The sequence below is a fragment of the Anser cygnoides genome, chromosome 7 (genome assembly GCF_040182565.1).
Source record: "Anser cygnoides isolate HZ-2024a breed goose chromosome 7, Taihu_goose_T2T_genome, whole genome shotgun sequence".
NCBI lineage: Eukaryota > Metazoa > Chordata > Aves > Anseriformes > Anatidae > Anser > Anser cygnoides.
Window position 1 is genome coordinate 35,447,339 of NC_089879.1, and position 22,952 is coordinate 35,470,290.

At 33.1% G+C, this 22,952-nt stretch overlaps 1 protein-coding gene across 30 annotated transcripts in view; it reads left to right on the forward strand.

The window, feature by feature from the left end:
* Positions 1-22,952, forward strand: part of KCNMA1 (potassium calcium-activated channel subfamily M alpha 1) — a 475,240-nt gene that overhangs the window by 353,061 nt on the left and 99,227 nt on the right. For 14 of the 30 annotated variants that reach the window (XM_067000555.1, XM_067000548.1, XM_067000549.1 and 11 more), the window contains 4 exons: positions 384-452; positions 4,612-4,623; positions 12,927-13,013; positions 16,935-17,011. In XM_067000555.1, coding sequence (XP_066856656.1) covers positions 384-452; positions 4,612-4,623; positions 12,927-13,013; positions 16,935-17,011 — 245 coding nt within the window. Of the gene's footprint in view, positions 1-383; positions 453-4,611; positions 4,624-12,926; positions 13,014-16,934; positions 17,012-20,546; positions 20,556-22,952 lie in introns of all 30 variants that reach the window. The other 16 variants (XM_067000566.1, XM_013175948.3, XM_013175971.3 and 13 more) reach the window with 3 other exon arrangements.

The window sequence follows — 22,952 nt, forward strand, 5'->3', positions numbered from 1 at the left end:
TTTCTAAGGGGTGTGCACTGCAATCAGCATATGACTAACTTCTGGCAAAGATTTGAAAAAATTTCCTAACGTATCTACAGCTATACTCAAATGCAATTTTATGTTTTGTGTCATGACCTTTGTAATTACTGCTTAAGTAGACTGAGTAATATAGTGCTGCTCCTTATGCTAAGCCGTGTGACAACTCAAGAGAGTTGTTAGTTTATATTTTTAAGAAAAAAATGTGTTTATTATTTTCAAAAAAGAAAGTCCTTAATACATGATCTTTGTATATCTTAGTGAAGAATGGGTAAACATCTTAGCAAGTGTAAATTTTCATTCATCCCTATAAACATGATATTGGTTATGAAAAAGAACTGACTCTTGTCGTCGTCTTTCTGCAGACTGGTGTTTGCGAAACTAAAGCTCTTAATGATAGCCATAGAATACAAGTCGGAAAAACGAGAAAGCAGGTATGTCCTTGACTACAAATTCAGAAGTTCTGGAATGCACTGTCAATAATTTTGCCTACTTATTTTTCAGAATTCACATAGGTATCCCTATACTTCTGAAACTTCTCAGAGTATAATTAGCATGCCATCACATTACACCATTTCACATAGCACTGAAAGGTTTGTATTTCTGCCCTGTTTTTCCTCTGCCAAATCAAAGTCCGAACATTTAGTAGAAGGTGGGAGGGACAGTGTTGTGTCCCACCTCCAGAAGTGCAATTTTTATTTTTTTTAAAATGTACTTTATTAAGTTTTTTTGTTCATACTCTATCAACTATAATCAGAAGTCCAATGTTTTACTGAAAATGGAAAAGTGGAAAGCAGATGTGAAATCACAGTTCGTTATGGCTATTTGTATTTATCAAAATAATAATTTCATGTAAATAAGTTCGGAAGTACCACTCTACATAGGATACAGGACAAATGGAAATATAGAATAAATATTTATATGGTATCTATTCTGACAAAGACTGTATATATGAATACCATCAAGTAATTGGAAGATTAATTTAGCTGTGAAATTTCCAGCTGACTGACACCTTTCTTCATCCAAAACGAAGAAATTTCATGATTATAATTAGTACAAATTCACCGACAGGAGGCGTTTCTACCTTTTGTACAACAAATCTTAAGAATCTGAGTGTATACTGGAGTCAAGTTTCTGTCAACTTGTCCATCAGTGCATTTACACAACATTCATTATTGTATAACAAAAATGTTATAAATGTGGTCTGCAACATGTGGAGGGGCATGTAATAGAAATCTGATTATTCTGACTCTGAGCTGAATTTTATTTTCTCTGTCAAAAGTTACATTCATAAGTGTTGCAGTAAATCTGGAATGATATATATTACATCAGCTTACAGGTAATTGGCCACCAATTACCTAAACCTTTGAGGGCAATTTTTTCTTCTTGAAGGAGAACCAATTCTGTTATCTGAGTTCATACCACGATTTCTGAGGTTTTGATTTAATGCTTATTATTATGTCTTTTTTTTCAGTATTAATATCTATAAAACCTGTGATAGTATCTGTAAAACATTTGACACAGAAATCTAATATTGCAAATGTTAATGACAGTATTTCCATGGCCTGTACATGGCTTTGCTTTATTCTTTTATATGTTGTAAGTGGTATGTGAAGTGGTGTATGTGATACTGGATATTACTTTTGTCCACACTATGCTGATTAAGAAATCCTTTTTTGAAATATCATATTTTTTTACTGTTTCCAGCTCCCATAGGCTCATCTTAAAATAAGTACTTTTCCACTCATTGATCTCATTCTGCATTACCTAATGTAAAGCAAATGAATAATTATTCTTTTATCTCTGGGCAGTTTAATCTAAATTTTCTAGCAAAAACATAAACAACTGCAATATTAACAGCAATGACATTGTTTACCATATTTTGCATTTAAAATATTTATAAAGTATTTGGTTTCCTTTGGGTTTCTCTGAGAACTATTAACAAACTTTAGGTTGTCGTTACTTCACTTGTCATTTAGTTTCTTAAGTGCTAATATTATAGTCTTTTCCAGTAATAACAGATATTTCATGGCTTCCATATCATTCTTTGAACTAACTTCAGTGGGAGTTGGATTGAGTTCTTAATCACAAGGTGATGCAGAGGATCCCACAAAAAGTAACACAATGTGATATAATCATATATTCCTTCTTACTTAAAGCCACACAGGTAACAGCTCATAATGAATTAGTTTAGTGGAAAAAAGAGCCTGAGAATTACAGGAAGCAGTAGTAATGAAGGGATGTTAACAGCTAGATTTTGCAAACACATATAACAAGAGGAGAGTGTGTAGGCTGTGATACTCGCATCATTTTATTAACCCTGATCCACAGTAGTAACTTTTAACTTCATAAAACAGTGATAATTTTATGGTCACTGTTTGGTAAATCACACTGCTACCTGCAGCATATCTTCACATTTCTACTTGTCCCTGTGTTCTTCAACACAAATATGTTAAGTATGTATTTCTGGTTTTCTGAGCTGGAGTCTGTTAGTCTAATCAGAAAGGTAATGGAACAAAACTTCTATTTCTTGCTTTTTAGGTATACTTGCATTTTCTTGTGTCTTCTTAAATGACAAGATGAGGAATTAAGATAAAAAGTAGAATAATATGGTTTACAAGTGCAAGCTGTCTTTGAACATGATAAACTTATCATTCACCAATTATTTTATTGATGTTAACTTTGGAGATATTTTATCCTACTTCACGTCTTCAATTCTTCATTGATAATTCATAAATGTGATAGGGAAACTGAATATGACAACCTTCATTCTATCAGGAGAATGACTGATAGATACAAGCTGATGTATTTTATGTTTTCAGTTTAGGTTCATATTTTGTAAAAATATTGAGAAGTTTACATAGTTTATGATTTATAGCAACAATTATATATATAAATACAAATTTAGAATGCTATCTAGTTGTCACCCTCATAGTATGAGGCACGATTTGCTCCTATATTTGAAGTAGGTCTAGGACCAGAGAGAACTTTCATATCATTTTCTGCTTAAGGAATGAAATCTTCCACCACTTGATTTTTGTTACTAGTTTTAATATATATTAAAATATATTATAAATTTAATATAGAAAAATAATTATATATCTGATTAGTTTTATATGTGTTCATCACTTTGTAATCACTGCTAAAGCAACTGCAAAGTGAATTCAGAAGTGCATGCAGCTCTCACAAATGGTAATTCGAGGGCATTCTAGACCTCCTAATCCCCTCTCTAAATGTTCACCTCAAGGTTAAGAAAAAATCCTAGTGCCACTTTAAGTCAGTGGCAGATTTTTCACTGACTTTTTCAGTATCTTCAGTAAATGTAGAAAAGTACAAGTACTCATTTACCTACACTTATGTGTTTCTTTTTGGTTTGTTTTGTCTATTAGAGTCTCCTAGGTGCTCCTTTCTAAAGCTTTCTGATTTACAACCAGATTCTGTTAGTTCTACCATAGGAAATTTGAGATCAATGTTAACTTAAAATCATCAGAACTCTATTTCAGTCAGTATTATCAGTTAGCAATAGCTGAGTTTCCTGCTCACATTTTTTTCACCTCTTTTCACAACTCTGAACATAAAGCGCATAAAGCTGTACATAAAACTCTGTACCTAAAGCAGTAAACAAAATCTGGTAACAACTTTTGATAGTATTGATTGTTAATTATAAAAAAATCGTGATTTTAAATGCTTGTTTAAGAGCAGAATTTTAAAGTGCTTTGAAATAAAATGAATTTTGCAAAGCCTGATGTAGGCAATATATTCTTAGATTTGATATGTATAAAATAATTTTCAAATAATAGGCAAAATATAGTATGTTTCTTATTTATATAACTGTTTCTCATCAGAATATCTTAACGATTAATGAAAATAGCCCTGATTAGATATATTAATATTTATATATTTAATAATGTTTGAATTACTGTTCAATTAGCAGAGAAACCTCTCAGTGTACAAAATGTGACTGAACTTAGTGAGTTTCTGACAAGCTACTCAGATCTGCATTTTAGTAGTTCCAGGTCACAATATGAGTCAGCCATTCCTTCATCTCTATCTACCTGGGAATATTATAATCCTTGCTATTAATGGCAGTAAGCATTTATTAAGTAATTTTTTTGTGTCCCTTGTGCAAGCCAAATACTTTAGATTGACAAGATGTTCTTTCATAGTTCATTTGCAGGGAGCTTTTATTTCTGCTGTAGAAAAAATGCTAAAGGAATATGGAGAATATCAACCTGAAAGTGTCCTAGCAGAGCTTGCTGAATAGATAGGAAAATTTTGAAAGTTCAAAATACAGTAATTCAAACTCCTCATCTGAAATCCCTTTTACAAATATTTTTACTTAATTTTTCCCCATTTTTTTTATTTTTTTCCACATAAGTAAGCAAGAAGGAAAGATTCTTCCCTCCTGCACCCTTTGTTTACTCTTCTCGTTAAATTTTCTCTTTGTCTATCCATATATTTGTCCTCATTCTCAGCAGAAAAACCTTTGAGCCTTGGAGACTTTTATGTAAAGGGTTTTTTTGCTTTTGCTTTGATGTCAGTTGATTTCTTATCAAAGTGTTTGATTTGCAATTTTTTTCTTGTCGTTTGCAGAAGCCGAAAGCGGTATGCCCTCTTCGTTACCTTTCCTTCCAACCTCAACCCTACCTCCACTCCTTCTAACTTCAGGACTAATTCCTTGTCAAGAACACAGGAAGATAACATCTTTGTCTATCTTTCTCTGTATATGCACACATATATATACATATATATATATTCATTAGTCTATGTGTGTATATATATGTATCTATATGTGTGTGTATTTATATATGAGCCCCCAATCTCAAAAAGGAGACAGGATAGCATTTTGTCTTTCTGTTGGTTCTTGTGACTCATGCACTAACTTCTTTGCAGGAAATACAAAATAAAAAAGTATATGTTTTAGGAATTTTTTTTCCCCTTTATGCAGTCATTGGTGTATCAGACTGTTATATTTGAAAAACAGATGTTACTGTTAACATCTCCCCTCGTCTTTTTTTTTTTATTATTATTTGTACTGTATTGTGACAGTGTATTTTTTTGTCTTTACCAGCCCTTGTGCTGCCATATTGTCTCCATATTCACACCTTCATTGATGTTCTTCTTTCCCCAGTCTTCCTTTAAAATACGTCTGACAGTACAGTAGTTAAGTTCATTTGCTCTTGTAGTCTCACCTTCCATTAACAACAACCAAATGCCTGATTCTTTGCATTGCTGACCCTGTTTTGAGCCCAGTTATTCATAATACAGTACTCATTAAAGTTATTGTACTGTTCCAGTGAAAGTGCCATGGGTAGTTTGTACTATATGTCACATTCATTTTAATGACATTTATTAAGCTCATTTATGAAGATGTTACTGAATTTATTTGTTTCTAAGTTCAATTTTTTCCTTTGGAATTGCATGTTTTGCATTTTCTTTTGCTACACCATGCTGAGAGCCCTTCTCTATGCTCCCTACATGATGTCTGCTGCTACTGATTTGTATGAAATCAAGAAGGCATGCTCTTCCATATTGTCCCATCTCCTCTCCTCCCTCTCCTCATCTTTCTTCCCTTTCAGCCATTTTTTTTTCTTATTGTTCATAGCAGTCTGACTGTTGATGGTGCTTTTTGGAGACCCATTCTCATTGTCCAGACATTTTGATGTCCCTCCTCGTCATTCTCCCCAAACTTTACTTTCCATGTCTGTTCTGTTGCGTGTGCTTTATGTTAAATTTATTTTTTATACTTATTCTCCTGTGGTTTCTGAGTAGATGTGTGAAAAGAGAGGTGGCTTCCTGTCAGTTTGGCATTATTGATATGATCCAACTGCAGAGAAGTTACTGCAACACTTAGCATCTCCAAGGATCTGCAGTTGTTGCACCTCTACTTCGCTTCTTGCTTTTAAGTATATATTATCTTGTGGTTAAGGCATGTGAACGCTGGCATGATGGTCAATATGAAAAAGTGTTGTACTAAGTAAAGTTGCTTGCTCCCAGAATAAAATATATTGTGCTGCTTCATTGTATTGATAATCACTTCTGGAACCAGAAAGAATAATTTAGTTGCTTTAAAGTATATTGAATTCACCAACACCATTGAACTAGTTTGGATTATGCCCCAATAAAATGCCTCACATCCTGTAGTCCATAACTTATTTTTTTGCTATTGTAGAGGACTTAACTCCTGGGAGCAACCTTTTCATATGCTTGTAGTAATTAAGCCTTAATATACTGTAGCATGTAATGTGCCCTATGTCTTTTGCCTTGTATTCTTTTTAGTGTCTTACTGGATTTTTCTGTGTAGAGCAATATGGGTCTGAATTAATGTTAATGACAGAGCCCAGAAGAAAAAAACAATACTCACAAGTTACAATCAGTGTGAAGCTGGTATGCATGCAACTCCCATTTTGGGATTTATGTACCCCCCTCACACTCCACTTAGAAACATACCCTTAAAATACATGTTGCCTCAAACTGATTTTGTAATTTTAAGTCTGTAATTGTGTGAATGACATGGCATATTTTAAGAAGCCATTATGTTAATAATGGTGCATTTCATCTGGGCATGGCATGAAACAGTCAAAAATACTAGATGTGTTTAACAATGTGGCAGCTTTAGATAGTAATACCAAATAGTCTTGGTTTAGTTAATGTATTAATAGCATATAATACTATACCTTCCTGATTAATATATGATGTTACTATTTCAGTCACATGGGGAATGGTACAGTACATCTACCAAAAGGTTTAAAACAGAATTGTTACAGCTTTTGTCATTTGTTTAGTCCAAACTTTGCCATTTGCCATTTATTTCATTTACATTTAATTCAACAAATTTCTCTCTCTCTCTCTTTTTTTTTTTTTTTTTTTGACAAGGATGACAGTTACAAGGGTAGTTTTAAATCCTGGGGGAAAAAAAAGGGCGTGCAACTGAATCAAACAAGTTTCCTTGATGAAGGAAACTGTTCAATTGGTCACTGATACTGAGATTCACATCATCTTATTTTTCAGTATAGAACAGTCTCCTTTTAGTTATTCAGCCTTCCATGCTTATAGGGGAAGACAGACAGTTCTTGAAAGCAGCTTCCATTCTAAGATAGATGAGATAAATCTTATTCTTAGTGCTGTCTAAAATTCAACACTGAAATTAAGAACAAACGAGAATAGTACAAAACGGAGGCTGATGACAAGGGAAAATCTTAAGGAGAACTCTTCTGGTCTATATATCTGCTGACTGACCTCATCTATATCTTCCATGTCTTAGCTTGCATATAGTGCTTCTAAAATGTTGTTGCCCTTGCCTGATTGTTTTCTGTACTGTACTTGCTGGGCATCTCTGCATGCCTTTTTCAGCTTAGTTTCAAGACCTTTACTGCAGCTCCTCCATGCTAAAATTATGCCTCTTTTTTTTTTTTCTCAGAAAAGACTGACAGTTATACAAATCTAAGAATCTTCTACCATAGAAATGCTATGCCTAGATTAAGAGTTCAAAGTTATGTTCATTTTCAATTTGCGCAGTAATGGAAGCCTGCTCAGTTTCAAGTTGAAAATTGCAGAGCCATGCCATTTCACAAGTTGCCTGCCAATAAATGCAGATAGTGTAACTATGATTCAGACTCTAAAGCTGATTGGTTATTTTTTTTTCCCATATGCTTCTCATATAATAGAGTGCTAAATATTATAGAAAGCTACAGGACATATTTTTCATATACTACTAAAAACTTAGTATACTGAAAAATTATTAAAAATAACATTTTATAAATCCTAATAAAATGGAATTAGATCAGCCATCAAACTTTCTAAGGGTGTTTCAACACAAGGAACATAATTCTCTTCCAACTTGTATGACATCTGAAAGTAAGAGACAAATAAATATCACTCAGCAGCAGAAATTAGTAAAATATAATTAGTTGAAAGGAATTAGTTTTGTGTCAAAGTGTCAGTTCACAAACTGTCATACAGTTCAAACCTCCATCAGGTTCTCCTTCAGATATTCTTCAGTAATTGAAGTTAAGCAAAGCATAAAAGAGCTGCAACTAGTATTATCATAGTATATAATCCAGTAAGTGAGTAAATCAATCAAAATTAACACAGTTACTGTTAGATACCTCTTCTCCACTGACGTTTGGAAAAGTCATCATGTCTTATCTTAAGTTTCCATTGAACTGTCTAAGTAAAAGACGTCCCCAAGCATTCTTTTACTGTTTTTCTAACTATATTTTTTTCCATTTTTTTTAAATTGTACTTCTTAAATATGCACTAATTCCTATTTGTGATTCACGTGCTTTCAGTTCATCTGGGAACCCAGTTTCAACTGTATAGCTTCTATCATTCATGATTCCTGAGAGTACAACTAGATGATTTCCATATTTTTGATGTATGACATTAGCATTACTCTTAGATGCAGTCTTGCATATAGTTACCAGGTGAATCTTCTTTAGCAAATGGACTAACCTTTGCTATATAACAGCTAAGTGTAAAGCAGAGTTTTCTAAATGTCATTTTACATTCCACAAGGGGCTTACAAACAAATTTTAGTCTTATCATAAGCTAATGGAAATGACTTTTCCTAAGTTCATGCTGATAAAGTAAAGGAAATTACTGTTAATCGCATTAAATCATATTTGATTTACACATGTTCAACTTCCATGGCTGTAATTGCCTTGTGTTCTAAATTTTCATGTATGAAGGAGCAAGCAATTCAAAAGGTTATATATGTAGATATATATATATATATATAGCAATGTCACGTCAAACCTGTCATGAAAAGGTTTGTTTTGAGGAATGTATTTCTGGAACTAGAATTGTTAAGGAAATTATGAGTGAAAGTTTTTTGAGATTGCTATTACTTGATTAGTGTCTGAGGTAGCCTAAACTAGAAATGTTATAAAGGTGTAAAATGTAATTAAGATCTTAGATTTTAACTACTAGCTATTCCTTGCTTGATTTCATGTGCTTTTTTCACAGACATGAAAATCAAATTGTTATATGATGAAAACATACATATTTGGAAAAATCGGGGATGTCATTTTAAATAACATTTTCCAATACATGGCACAGAATGAATATGGGTTATCCGTATATCTTCCCGTTAAACGTAATGGATTTCTGTCATTTTCTCCTTTTCCTGTGTTTTCCTATACCTGCAAAGCCATCCAGCCTTGGCAATATATAAACAGGAGACGTTAGCTGAAGCTTTCCCTCTTAAAACACAAATTTCCTTTGTCATGTATTTCTCATCTGGGAGGATATATATATGCACATTCTCATGAACTGCTTTAACAAATACATGCATCTCTAAGTGACTGATGGATGCATTCATTTTGGTATGCTCTTAAGCCTGTTATCTTTTTTTTTTTTTGGTCCTTTTTTTTCCTTTTACTTAAGTCTTTTAATTCAAAACGTTTCCCTTGCTGTACATATTAAAGTGAGTGCTTATCAAAGCATAGCTTTAGCTAATGACACTCCGGGTCTCATAAGAGAGATTGCTGTTTTAATAAGTAGCATATTTAATAAATCCATATAGACTCAGTAGAAATTGTTCATGAATTTGCTCTGGTTAAATATCAGTGTGTCCCTATAAAACAGAAGCTTTATGAGCCTTTCCTGTAACTCATTGTCAATAGCAGTGATGGAGCAAATTATATTTTATTCCCAACAGACGATTTTGCTGCTGGGGTCATACTACATTAACTGTGATCACATCTATATTTTGTAGCTATAAATACACTGTATTTGTGAAAATAAGTATATGTGAATGAAGTATGACAAAAATAAAGTCTATGCACTGATTTCAGTGAACTGATTTCATGTGTCTCAGAAAACATTGAGATACAAAATCATGCTCTCAGTATGTTTGCAACTTAAATGAAGCCAGTTCCTTCTGATTTGAGATTACATTCACTGCTTCTTAAAAGAGCTGCTTATTATGTTGTCAAGTTTTAAGTTCTGTGAGGAAAAAAAAAAAAGAAAAAAAGCTGTGTCTATGTAAAGAAATGTGTTCATCTGTTTTCACTGAAAGGCTGCAATACTGCCACGATTAATGTCAAAGAATGAAATAGGGTCCAAAAAAAAAAAAAAAAAAGTGTTCTGACAGAGCAGTACTCATTGGTACCCAAGAAAAATAGCCAAACCTAACTGTATTATCTATATATATATATTTTTTTTTGCATATTTTAGAAAGAGCAGCTTAAAAGAAGCAAATGAGACTAGCATCTGTAGAAGATAGCTAAATTATCAGCAAAACAGCAGATTAAGGATAAGGAGGCAGGGAGGAGGAAAGCCTGAAGATGGAAGCACGTACTTTGAAAGGACATGATAGAATGTTTTGGCAGAAACACTTTGGAGAGTTACTGGCAGAATGACTCCCTGATGGTTCTTGAGAAGTGTTTTACCTAGGCTCAGAGACTTAAGATTCGCCATTCCCAATTTTATTTCTATTTTTTTTCTGTGAATGTATTAGTGTATTAGACTGTATGTGTCTTATCTGTCTTAATGATGGCCAGCTAAGCTGTCTCTGGAACAGCCAATAAGCATTCCGTTTACTCAAGTGACAAAAGTTTGTGCACGGAATGTAAATTTTCCAAACCTGTTTGTGACTTGAGTGACTGATTTCCTATGAAGAAATCATTTTTTATTTTAATTTTTTGTTTGATTGATTGTTCTGTTTTCTGTCAGCTTTATTACATTTTAAAACTGCATTAAATAAATGTTTTGGTTTGCAAGCCCAACCAGTAAGCCCAAAACACAGAGAAATGAAATACCAGATGTGAACTTTAGCTATGCAACCTTTAATTCATTGCCATTTATCTGTGTGCATTATACTGTAGAATGTATTTAAACCTTCATGTTTCATTTTTTTTTTGCAATACTGCTGAAATATGCTGTGGAGGTGAACCTGTATTCTGTGGTGATACATTCCATTTTCTCTAGTTTTCCTCTCCTTTCAAACTGTTGCAAAGTTTGAAACTGTGAATGAGGAAAATGAAAGATACCTGGGTAAACACTTACTTTGAAAACTAATTTCTTTTTCTGCTTCTGCCATACAAAATCTGTGTGAGAGTGAGCTAACAAATTAAATCAAAATTTTTACAGGTGATCTCTGATCAAGTGTTTGTTATTTTGGGAACCAGAGGCTAGGTTTTTGGAAATGCCAAGCATTTTTACTTGCAGCAAAAGTCCCTGGAAACTGCATAAGGAGATAAGCAATGCTAAATACTAACAAAAAAATAGGCTGTAGGCATCCCAAATTAATAGCTAGTTTATCTCATAGTGACTCGATTGAGTCATCAGTGACTCATCTGTAAAATGGAATAGCATTATATTTTCATTTTTGTTGTAAAATAAATTACATATCTTTGAATCTTTTGTACACTGTTCTGATGAACACTGCAGTACGTAAGAAAGATAAACTACACGAATCCACGTCTAGAGTAATGGCAGCAAGATGCTCCTGAATGTAGTCTCAGATTGTAAGAAAAATGTAGCTTGTGAATATTAAATTAAAGATTTTATCATAATTTTATCATAAATAAAGATTTTATCATAATGACTGCATAATGGGGGCTAAATTATGGCTGTATGACCACCCTTTTAATTCTTAAGTGTTTTATTTTGCAGCCTGAGTATTCTTTTTATACAGCCTTTATACAGCCTTTTGTGCATGTGTAATCACACATAAGCATGTGAATATATAAAGCTTTTAGGTATACTATTTGTCACAAATATTTATTACTAATATATAGAAATTAAATACTATTTTGAATATGAGATCTTCTGAGATCCATTTTTTCTCCTACCAATAACATCAAAGATTTTTGACCTTTTAATTTAAGTAATGTATGTCTATCCAGATATGTGCTTTATCTATTTTTCTATGTGTATCTTTATACCGGCATTTGAATTGCTAGTAGTCTTTATGCACTTTGGATTGCATGTGTGCCATTACTACACTGTGACTTACAAAGACTGAGTTTTTAAAAAAAAAAAAAAAAAGTGGGAACTTTTGAAAAGTTTATTTAATTTTATCGAGTTAAAAAAATTAGTCATATTACACAGTAGTAATAGAAGAATATATTTATGTCTATCTCTAACTCCATATGCATATTTAGCTTCGTGGTTTGCAATTTTCCTTAAGTAATATCTAGTGAAAATACAATAATTCATAAAGAAATATAGGGTACCTCAGTTCTTTATAGCAGTTTATAATTTCCTTCATCATATTTAGCTAAGGCTATTCTGTCAGTGTGGTTGGGTTATTTTTGTTCTTCCTTGGCTGCATAGCAGTGTTTTAATTTTTTTTAATTCATTTTATGTTTTTTCAGCTATCGTGACTGATTGTCTTGTACCATTCCCCTTGAGTGTATGTGTATTTATTATTTTAAGCAATAACATTGTATGTCCAGATAGGGGTCCCACTAACATTCTATTTCACTAGAAATTGGCACAAATTTGCATAAAAGGGTTTAGCTTCATAAATTACTTTGTGTTGTTATTGAGTGGTGGTTGCTGGTTCTTTTCACGATATTTTGAATTTTTCACCACTGTATGACAGAGCAAGAGAGCTAAAAAGCTCAGCTTCACACATCCTATTTCTGAGAGGCTTTGTTATTTTGTACAGTATGCATTTCATGCAAAAACATATGAATGGAGATGTAAACACTTGGATGATGTGATTTTGGGGAAAAGCATGTGAATGTCTCAAATTTATGTTTTTGTTAAAGCAATGGCACGTGGAAAATGTTATTTGATTGGAAATTTCAAGGAAGAATGGCTTAAAATTTCCTTGCAGCCTTTCCTAACTAGCAGGTCCCCTATAATAGAATAAAATAAAGATATTTTTGAATATTCAGTTAAAAGTAATATAAATTTATTTTTGTTGTTGTTTTTGTTTCTGTTTCATTGAGCAGCATATTAATCAATCCTGGAAACCATGTCAAGATTCAGGAAGGTACCTTAGGATTCTTCATTGCAAGTGATGCCAAAGAAGTAAAAAGGTAATTCACACATTTTTGTCTTTAAATTCAAAGATATAGGTTTTTTTTTTTTTCTTATAAACACCTCAACTAATTTTCATTGTAACATGTGGAAAGATTCTCAGGGAAAATTGAACTGACACACTAATGAAACAACTTTGTCTTGAGATGTGTGCATGCCATTTTTTTACTGTAGTGCTAAGTATCAAGAAGTGAAATAATTTTACAACAAATGTGAAAAAATATAAGATTTTTTTTTTCAGAGTCCTACTGGAAAGTGTAAAATATTTTGATCTGGTTTCTCTATAAATTAATTTGTCTCAGTGGAGTTACTCTCAGAGAGAACTGGGTTGAAAGTTTTGTCCAAGTTTTAGGTTTAGAGTAGTTCTTATTTATATAGAGACTATCAAATATTTGATGTGAGCAAGCTGTTGTATTTATTCAGTAACTGCATTAGCATAATAATATTTACGTTCTTGTCATTTTTCTTGGATGGAACTACATATTCTATGTTCACATAATCATAAATCAAACTAGAAAAGTATAATGTATTCAACCATTGTAGAGAATTTCGCTGGTTCAGTGTATTTGGATGTTTTAGATTTGTGTTAGATGAAAAAGAGTTTTATGGTATTGTGTTTAGGACAAAACATATGAACTCTGGTCTGTTATGATTATAAGATGCTTTGAAGGAATAAAATAGCAATGTGAGAAAATAGTTTTTAAAATAAATAATTATTTAATGTCTATCCATAGGATTGAAAAAAGATAAAATATTAAATGATAATGTTTACTTAATCCTAAACTTTGTATAATTAACATGAAATTAATATTTAAGTAATGCATGTTTGTTATAAATATTTAAAGAAAGTCAAAACATCAAAATAGTGAAATCACTAAGAACTTGAATTATATTTTTGTTGGAAGAGTTAAGATGGTGTTTGTCTAGATGAAGCATACAAAAGAGCACAGCAATGCCTCTGTCCTCTCACTTTTCAAGCACCATCTTTGCACCCAGTACAGCCTCAGGTACGCTGCCTTTCAGCGTTCTTTTCTTCTCTTTCACTTTTCTACGTTTAAATATCAGTCTACACACTCCTATATTGAGATACTAGGTGTTTGTGTTTGTTTGAATCATTTATAGAAATTATTATTATGAAATTATTTCAGACTTATTTCAGGTAAATTACCTGACATATCATTTTTATGGCCAGTTGACTGTTACTAATATGTTCAGAGAAAATTTGCACATCATTCATCAGGCATATTTTATCTAATAGCAAGCTGAATAGGAATTCCCATTTCTGCATGGCTTTTTGCAGAAGGCTTTGTTTAGAAACATGCCGTCTCCTTTCCCACATTCCTTAGCTGTTCTATGCAAAGCAAATCATTATCAGATGTGCTTCAACTAAAAAAAACAATTATGAAAATTGTTGATTTCAACCTTTGGAGCTGAGAATCAGAGTCAGGAAAATGTTCTAGATTTTTTTTTTCTTCAGGAAGAAAAAAAAGTTTTATTTTTTCTTAAGGTCAATAAGATGAAAATAAACAAGTTATATACCTGAAATTCAAATTATTATGGGTTGTATACTAATGGAGAAATTGCAGGTCCTTTAGGCTATTTTTTAAATAATTATCAGTCATATATTCTACGATGAAATGTGCAATTATTCATCTTGCTAGAATTATTTTTGCATTTTTAGAACAATAGTTTCTTATTAGAAACAATTATATCTAGGCAAACATGTTTGTGTAAAATCCTGAGTGTTTAAATATCATACGAAGTACATGAGCTATATATTTATCCTTCTTTATCTACTTACATTTTAGTACTAACATCAGAACTACTCTTAATTCAACCTAATTATATAGAGGAATGGTTTTATTACAGCAGTTACTTCAGGCAGATTTGCACATTGCACAGCTCTTTGCACATTGAATTGGAGGAACTCCTTAGGACATTTGTCCTTTAGTGGACTTCAGAAACGTGCTGTAGAAATTACCTCGGTCCAATCCAGGTCAGGAGATTGTATGAGGGAATATCTGTGACAGTTGATTCTTGTTTGGTACTGGGAACTACATCTGAAGTGGAAAATAACAATAGCATAGAATTTGGAGACAGTTTTCTTTTCTTTCCTTATGTCTTTGCTCACACACTCATGGTGTGAAAAATATTTAATTCACATTTGCTTAGAGGTGGTAGTTGTCTATTTGGTGGAAGGTGAATATTTTAAAGGCCAGAATCTTACTGCAGCGAAGTATGCACATGCTCAGAAAAGGTTCTTTCATTTTACATTTTGAGTCTTGGAAAGACTAAGACAATTTCACAGCTAGGAAGAGTAAATTTTCTGGAAGTCTCAGAGAAATTAAGTCTGCTACATTTAAGACTTATGTTTTCTACCAGTAGTTTGCATGGTATCTTGATGTTAGAAATATTAATAGCATTTAATGAAGTCTTGTTGAAAATTTAAATTTGTATTTTTTGGTCAATATCTCATATACTAGACCTGCCATCTTTCTCCTGAACTACATCTTCCATAATTCAGAGATGTGAAATATCTTAGATAAATTTGTGACTATATAAATTAGGTAACTAGTTCATACTTCTGAACATTTCCATTAATATAGTATCTATTTAATCTGGAAAAGAATTAATAACTCTAGCGATAGTCCTACTTGCACTTACCAAGGTTGTGTTTATGCAGAGACTGTGTATATATTGTTTATTTTTCGTTTTATACTTTTATACTTTTGACCGTAGATTGACCGTAGATTCAATGACCTCTCTAGCGTTGTAGCAATCCAACCATCCTAAGTCAATGAGCAGTACAATCTGCAAAGTCCATGGGTGTCTGCAAAGTGATACTTTTGGTTCTTACAGCAAATTTGTATTAAGAAATATGCAATGAGAGAGGGTTGGGAAAGATAGGTATGTAGCTAACATATCCTGAATAAAGATAAGCACAGGGAAATTTCAGCAGGTTAAAAAGTATGTTTAATGTGTTGTTCCATCAAGAATCCTGGTAAGCTGTAACTGTCCAGCTACAGGCCAGCTGTGTGATCCTTGCTGAATGTGTCACAGCTGTCTTACACAACATGTTGATTTGACAGATATGCTTAAACTCTCCTGTGGGCAGTCTGATACATATTTATTGAACTGAAATTTTGTTTTAATCTTATATAAAACCAAATATTTACCCTTTATCTCCACCTTAGTTTTCTTTGTGCTTCAGCTAGTGGTGAGCCTTTTTGATACAGAAGTAGAAGTTAATAAGCAAAAAGGGTACATGGAGACCTAGACTGTTCACCTTATTAATTGCATTTTTATTTTATTTATTTTATTTTTTTTTTATTTTGACTTTTTCGTTTGACTTGCTTGACTTTTCAAAACTGGTATGATTCTGCCCCAATATCAAAGAAAAAAATGTAGTCTTAATCAAGACTATGCCAGTTCTTTCATTTATTGTTCCTTTAGAAATTAACTAATTTTGGGTGGATTTTCTTTCTTTTAATTTATTTTTTGTATTTCTTGCAAATGGTGTGTCTGTTGCTATTGTCACATTGATCACATTACAATCTCTCATTTTATCTAAAACTATGTCCTATTGGTGACTGGGCTGAAAAATTGGCCCAGGATACTAGATGGCCTTGACAAAAAAAAAAGACAACTGCACTGATATACTGTGTAATAATTATCATCCCTTCTCCCAATTACTTTAAAATAAAAGTATATTAAAAGAAACACTAATTTGAAGCCTTATGTTTGAATGTAATGGTCTTGCAGCAAATATTTCCTACTTTAAATGTCTAAAACTTCAGAGATTAAAGGAAATTAGTGCTGGCATGTTTCATTAATTTGGCACTGCAACAAGAGGAAATGTGGGACTAATTTCATTTGTATGGATTAAGAAATGTGTCAGTTTTTCCATTCTGTCTCTCTAGGGCATTTTTTTACTGCAAGGCCTGTCATGATGACATCACAGATCCCAAAAGGATAAAAAAATGTGGCTGCAAACGGCGTAAGTAATATTTCTATCACTCCCTTCCTCTTCTTTCCATGAACAGTTCAGCCTTGAAGAATATCTGTACATGCATTTACATGTTTTACACAGTGGTACAGAAAAGATAAAAAATTATTTTACAACAAAATAATAAGTGCATTTGCATTTTGGAAATATTTTTATTAAATTTCACACCAGTCACACCTGTTTCCATATAGAAAAGTCCATTAGCATCCAAAATAGACAAGAGTTAAATTAAACCAAGATAGATCTAATTTGGAGGTTTCTAAATTAAGAATGAGTTAACAGTGAGGCTCTCATTCATACCATGCAGTAATCCAGTAATTTCAATAGTTTTCTGTAAAGAGCTTTTGTTTTCCTTGCTGAACACAATTCTGCAAAAGATGAATCTAGGGATTAATATTGCATATTGTAACTATTGAAATAAACTATTATTGAAATAAATTATAATTTCTGTTGAAGTAAGGGATTGTCTGAAAGAAATAAAATACTAGTGCCTTAAATATCTGCTCTCAATAGATTCCGTAGCTCTAATGCTAACATTTGTTTTAGTAAGGTTCTTAAGTCTGCTGTTTAAATTATTTGGAAAATTGTGTGTGAAGAAATAATTCAGCTTGGAAATTTAAATCAGACTTTGCATCTGTATATTTATAAATATGTAGACATTAATATTTTATCTATATATACTTTTAAAAGATGTTTTGCAGAAACTGTCACAACCTCATTTGGGACACAGTTGTATATGACCCATGCGTATTTGTACTATTGAAATCTAAAGGATTTAGGGATCCTTTTCTCAACTGATGTGTGAATATTTATGTGCATTCCATGATTTTCTGTTATGAAGAAGATCATATAGTACAAAAGCACTGATTAGGTAAAACGAAAAATCTCAGAAGAGTTTGATCCCAACTATTCTACCTGTACTTTTAAGAGGAGGAAAACAAACAAACAAACAAACAAACATAAACTGTCTTATTTATTGATCCAGTCACCTCATTGTCATTGCACTCTCTTGGAGGAAAAAAAAATAAAAAAACACACTACAAACTAAACTGGACTTTATCTACCTTTAAGGGGCATTTGAAACTGATGAATTCTAAAAGATGGATTTTAAAAAGAAAAAAACATGTCAGTAGAGTTTTTAAATAAACTCTTCTCCCAGAAAGTAGGAGTGTGGAACAAAGTAATATAATTGAGAGAAAACAGCTGAGGCACTGACAGAAAATGGGATTTTTCTCCCAGTAGCCACAAGGAGAGTAAAACACATGGAAAGCATGCCTGATGTGAAAGGAATGTATGCATTGCCTAACATATTTGAAAAAAAAAATAAAAATTGCCTAATGTATTGTTCAAGAACAGTTTATCCATGTGAGAATGTGACCTTTGAACTGCTGCCAAAGCCAATGTGAGTTCTGAGCAAGTTCTGGTAAAGCAAGTTACAGATGCCTTAGGGTGCCTGTAACTCACAAAGCCGATCTTTTTTTTCCAAATTACCCAATACTTAAGAAGGAGAAATATGTTACCTGTTAAATTTTGTCCAATGCTGACCACACACACACACACACAAAAAAAAAAAAGTATATTCTTCTCTACTCCTTCACATGGTGTATGGTTTTCACACATGCTAAATCAAAAAATAATAATAATAATAATAAAGAATCTGAACATTGTCATTTTAATGGGAGATCTATATATTGGAAGAAGCTGGAAAACACAGTACAAAGTACAAGAGTGTGAACATTCATGTAACCTCAGTGCTAGGAAACAGGAAGGAAACAGAGTATCCTGTCCCCCAGCCAACACTATGGCCATATTGCCAACAGCAGGCCAAGGAGAGGAGAGAGTGACAACTTCTATGTGTGACACTAGGAAATGTCCCAAAAGGAAGGATATGTATCAGTGTATCAGTCCAATAAGTGAAGGGATGTTGCCCAGATGTAGAAGCAAAATGATGGGGTGATGGGGTTAGGCTGAGGCTGAGGAAGGAGGCTGTCAGAGCTGCTGCAGTGAGCACTGAGCATGAAGGAGGGAGTCCTCTCAGTCAGGTGAGAAAGGAGAAAAAAAAAAAAAAAAAAGACAGCAAAATCTTAAATTTCCCTTTTGTTGTCATTTCCCCTTTATCCCTATCTGCCTCCTTGCCTCCCACTCCCCCCCAGGCATACAGTTGAAGGCACCATGATATATGGCAACTTTCAGTACAGCTGAGAACAGCTTCCACTTAGCAGCATGTTCACAACTATTAGGAATAATATCATTGTTTTGCTTTCAAAGTACTGTCAATCAGAAAAAAAAAATTCAACAGTAATTAGTGATTTTTGGTGATCTTAAGATCCCTTTCACGGGATTGGATTTTTTTTTTTTTAAGGTAAGTCTTTAGTGCAGTCTATTATTCAAGTAAGATGCCTTAGTTTTAGCTTTCAAATCACTAATCACTTTTGAAAATCTTAACTTTGTTATCCATCTGTAAGCTACACAAATTGTTGGTCTTAAAAGTGCAGTCTAACCAAAACAAAGCATAAATTATGAAAACTCTTTCCCTACTGAATTAAGAAACTGTCAACTGCTCTGTCAACAGCTAATCTGTCAATGTGAGTTTCAAAAGACATTGTGAATAATCACACATGCATATATATAGTCCTATATGATAAATATATATAAATTAGTGAACAACATAGCAATTAGAGACAGCTGAATGTGGAAAATGTGTAAGGTGAAAGGTTTTGTGTAAAAATATTGGCACATTCAGGTGAATTATATGTGAAAGAATATTTCTTTACATGGAAATCCGAATTATTGTGGCTTTAATTATTGCAGCTTCCTGTGACACTCGAAAATCACATTCTTTAATAATGCATCTGAGGTTGCACATCAATTTAGATGCTATCTGAATGTTAGCTTGTGGTATTGTTGGGGTCTAAACGTGAGTCTGACCTACATAGCCAGTTGTCCAAACCTGTTAAGCCTAATATTAATAATTCAGGGCAGATCAGTACGTTTCCACAAGGCCAGGGATAACTAAAGTAACCTTGCTTTCCTTTTGCAGTTTCTGCCATCCCTCCTTCTCCTTACCCATCCCTATCCCTGAATAACATATGAATGCTGATGTCACATTGTCCAGAGCAATGCTGGTGTGGAAATTTTATTCACAGATTGTTAATATATTTTCGGAATGCTTTCAATCTCTTTCCAATTCCATTTAACTGTAGTTTTTTCACAACGGGCCAAATACATGTATATATTTAGATAAAATGAAGCCATGTTGGGATGAAAACTCTTAAGTGGATGACCTACGCCTCCTGTTTGTTTCATTCTGTGCAACAGCTGTGGTCTAATTCTGCATATATTTTTTCCAGTGACAGTGCTTGCTGTGAACCATGGGGGTTGAACCCCAGAGGGGACATATCATGTGTACATTGATGTGTTTGAAGGAATTTCTTGTAATCTATGACAATTGACAAACTTTTGATTTATTTTTCCTCTTGCTGCCTTGGAACACGGCCCCTACTATATTTTAACTGCACACTGATAGTGATCTATTGTGAGTAAAAATGGGTTCCCTGTAGCCCAGAGTGCGGTCCAACCTGTCTTTCTCTAGCAGAGAGTATTTTTGTTCAGTATTTCGGTTCTTTTCTTTATTTATGTTGCATGTAGCAGTGACGTCATACCCACAAGTTTCTCATCGTTTACACCCACGGAGATTAGGGTGACGTTGAAGAAAATACAGCAGTTTTCCCCTTTTCCACTTTTTTGTCCCTTTTTTCACAACCTTATCTTTTATCCCTATTTGAAAGTGAGATCTTGGCAGTGGCACTTCCTTGAAATGATTCTAGAGATCTCTCATGAATTTTCAGGGCTATTGGTTAGGCTGGGGTAATAGCACTATAGCACTGTTTGCCCAGTTAAGCTGAATTAATTGTCAGATACGTTAGAATTTTTTTTTTGTACTTTGTCTTTTCAATTGCATAGTTGACACAAGGGACAACACAACAGTCTTATACTGTCCTTATCTAACTCCCTTCTCCCCACTGACAAAAATAAGGGAGGTAGGAGGAAAGCCAGACAGTGAATTAATATGTTTAACTTTAATATATAAACCCACAACTATCCTCAACAGCAAACAAGGTACAGTGATTATTTTCCCCAGCTATAACAGTTTTGCTTGTTGTGAAAATAATTACATGAGTAGAGAGCCACGCTGTTTTTTCAGGACCTAAACTGTAAAGTTTTATATTATTATTATTATATATAGAATATGAAATTTATAGACCACTTCATGTCAAACTAAGTCATACCACTTCAAAATATACAGAATCTATGGAGGCTCTTGTCAGTCACTTTTAGTGTGCACAGTCATAATGATTTAAATACATAAAACATGGAAAGAATTAGTTCCCTAGGAATACAAACACTGCAAAAAATATATTGGTTAGAGGCAGTGTTGGCTTGATCTTTCAAACAGCAAGAGGGATCAAATATTTCATAGCTGCAATGAAGCATTACTGTACCAGGTTGAGGGTGCTAGTGATACTATACAACCACAGCTATTATAAATAAGTGAGTCTATGAGACTTTTTCACTATTTCACCGTATATTATGAATTTGTTTTCTGATAACACTTCAGATTTTAATCCGGGTTGTGATATTTTTCCCCTCTCAGCTGTACACACTGTAGGGTCTTGAAAAGAATACGGGAAAAGTTGACACTCCTGGAGTTGCATGATACAGCGTTGGCCATCTTGTAATTATGATGGCCTTCATTATGATAATCATTAATCACTTTTTTTTTTTTTAATCATGAATTGTGGTGCCATTTCTACAGTAAAGGATTGAGATCCCATTGTAATAGAAATTATTCATACATAGAACAGAAATTTCTCCAAGTATCTATTGCTAGCCAAGAGAATGACACAGCAGAAAAACAGGGAACTCAGAAAAGCAGATTGTCAGGACAGCATAATAAGAATCAATAAACCAAAAAGAAACAAATTGCTATGGATAAAATAATGCATCCAATTGACCTAGAGGCAAAACAATGGAAGGTAATTTGGGTTTATTTATTACAATGTATTTATTGTAAATTTATTTCTATATTAAAGCCTTTCTGGACCAGATAAACTCAGATAAACTAGTTTAAATAATAATAAATAATCAATCAAAAAAGCTCTTCATGCTAGAAGAGTATTTAAAAAAAAAAAAAAAGTTCATGCATGTTTGGCTTATTTTTTTTTCTCCCAAATCCCCAATACCTTCGGTTTGCCTAGAAATGCAGCTAGCTTCGAGAGTACATTGGCTGAGAGTCTTTAAGGCAATGAAGCAAAGTTCATGAAGATAATTGAATATTAAAATGAATTGGTCTATAAATACAGCATTATTTCTTTTAGCTACTAAAATAGGGCAGAATGTCCACTGTTTCTACAGTTTTGACAAAGAACAACACCATATGAATTACAGCAAAGAACTAACCAATTGCCTTTAATTAGAAAAATTGTAAGATTAGTGAACAAGCTGAGTAGGTGGTCTTGAAGTTATTCTGTAAAACTTAAATAGTGGAGAGAGAGCTTTGCCTGTTGTGGTAAGAGAAAAATTGTCACAAACAGATTAAGATGTATTGCTGTATTTTTCAGAAAACAAATTTTGCTGGGCAAAGTCCATTCAATAATTTAGTCTCATGTTAACCAACATCCCTAAAAGCGATTAAATCAGTCTGGTCTTCCTTTAACGCTGCTGTTATTTTGCTCTTAGTGTGGGTTATGAGAACTTGATGAATTGGAATGACACTATATGCATTTCAATTCTTAAGTGTAGTGGGACCCTTTTTTAACCATTTGCTGGTCAAGCAAACTACAGTTCATTCTTAACCAGCTGTTGTCTCATGGAGATCCACTAGGTGTCCTCGTAGATCTACTTTTTGTTACCGTTGAGGTTACAAGGAAAA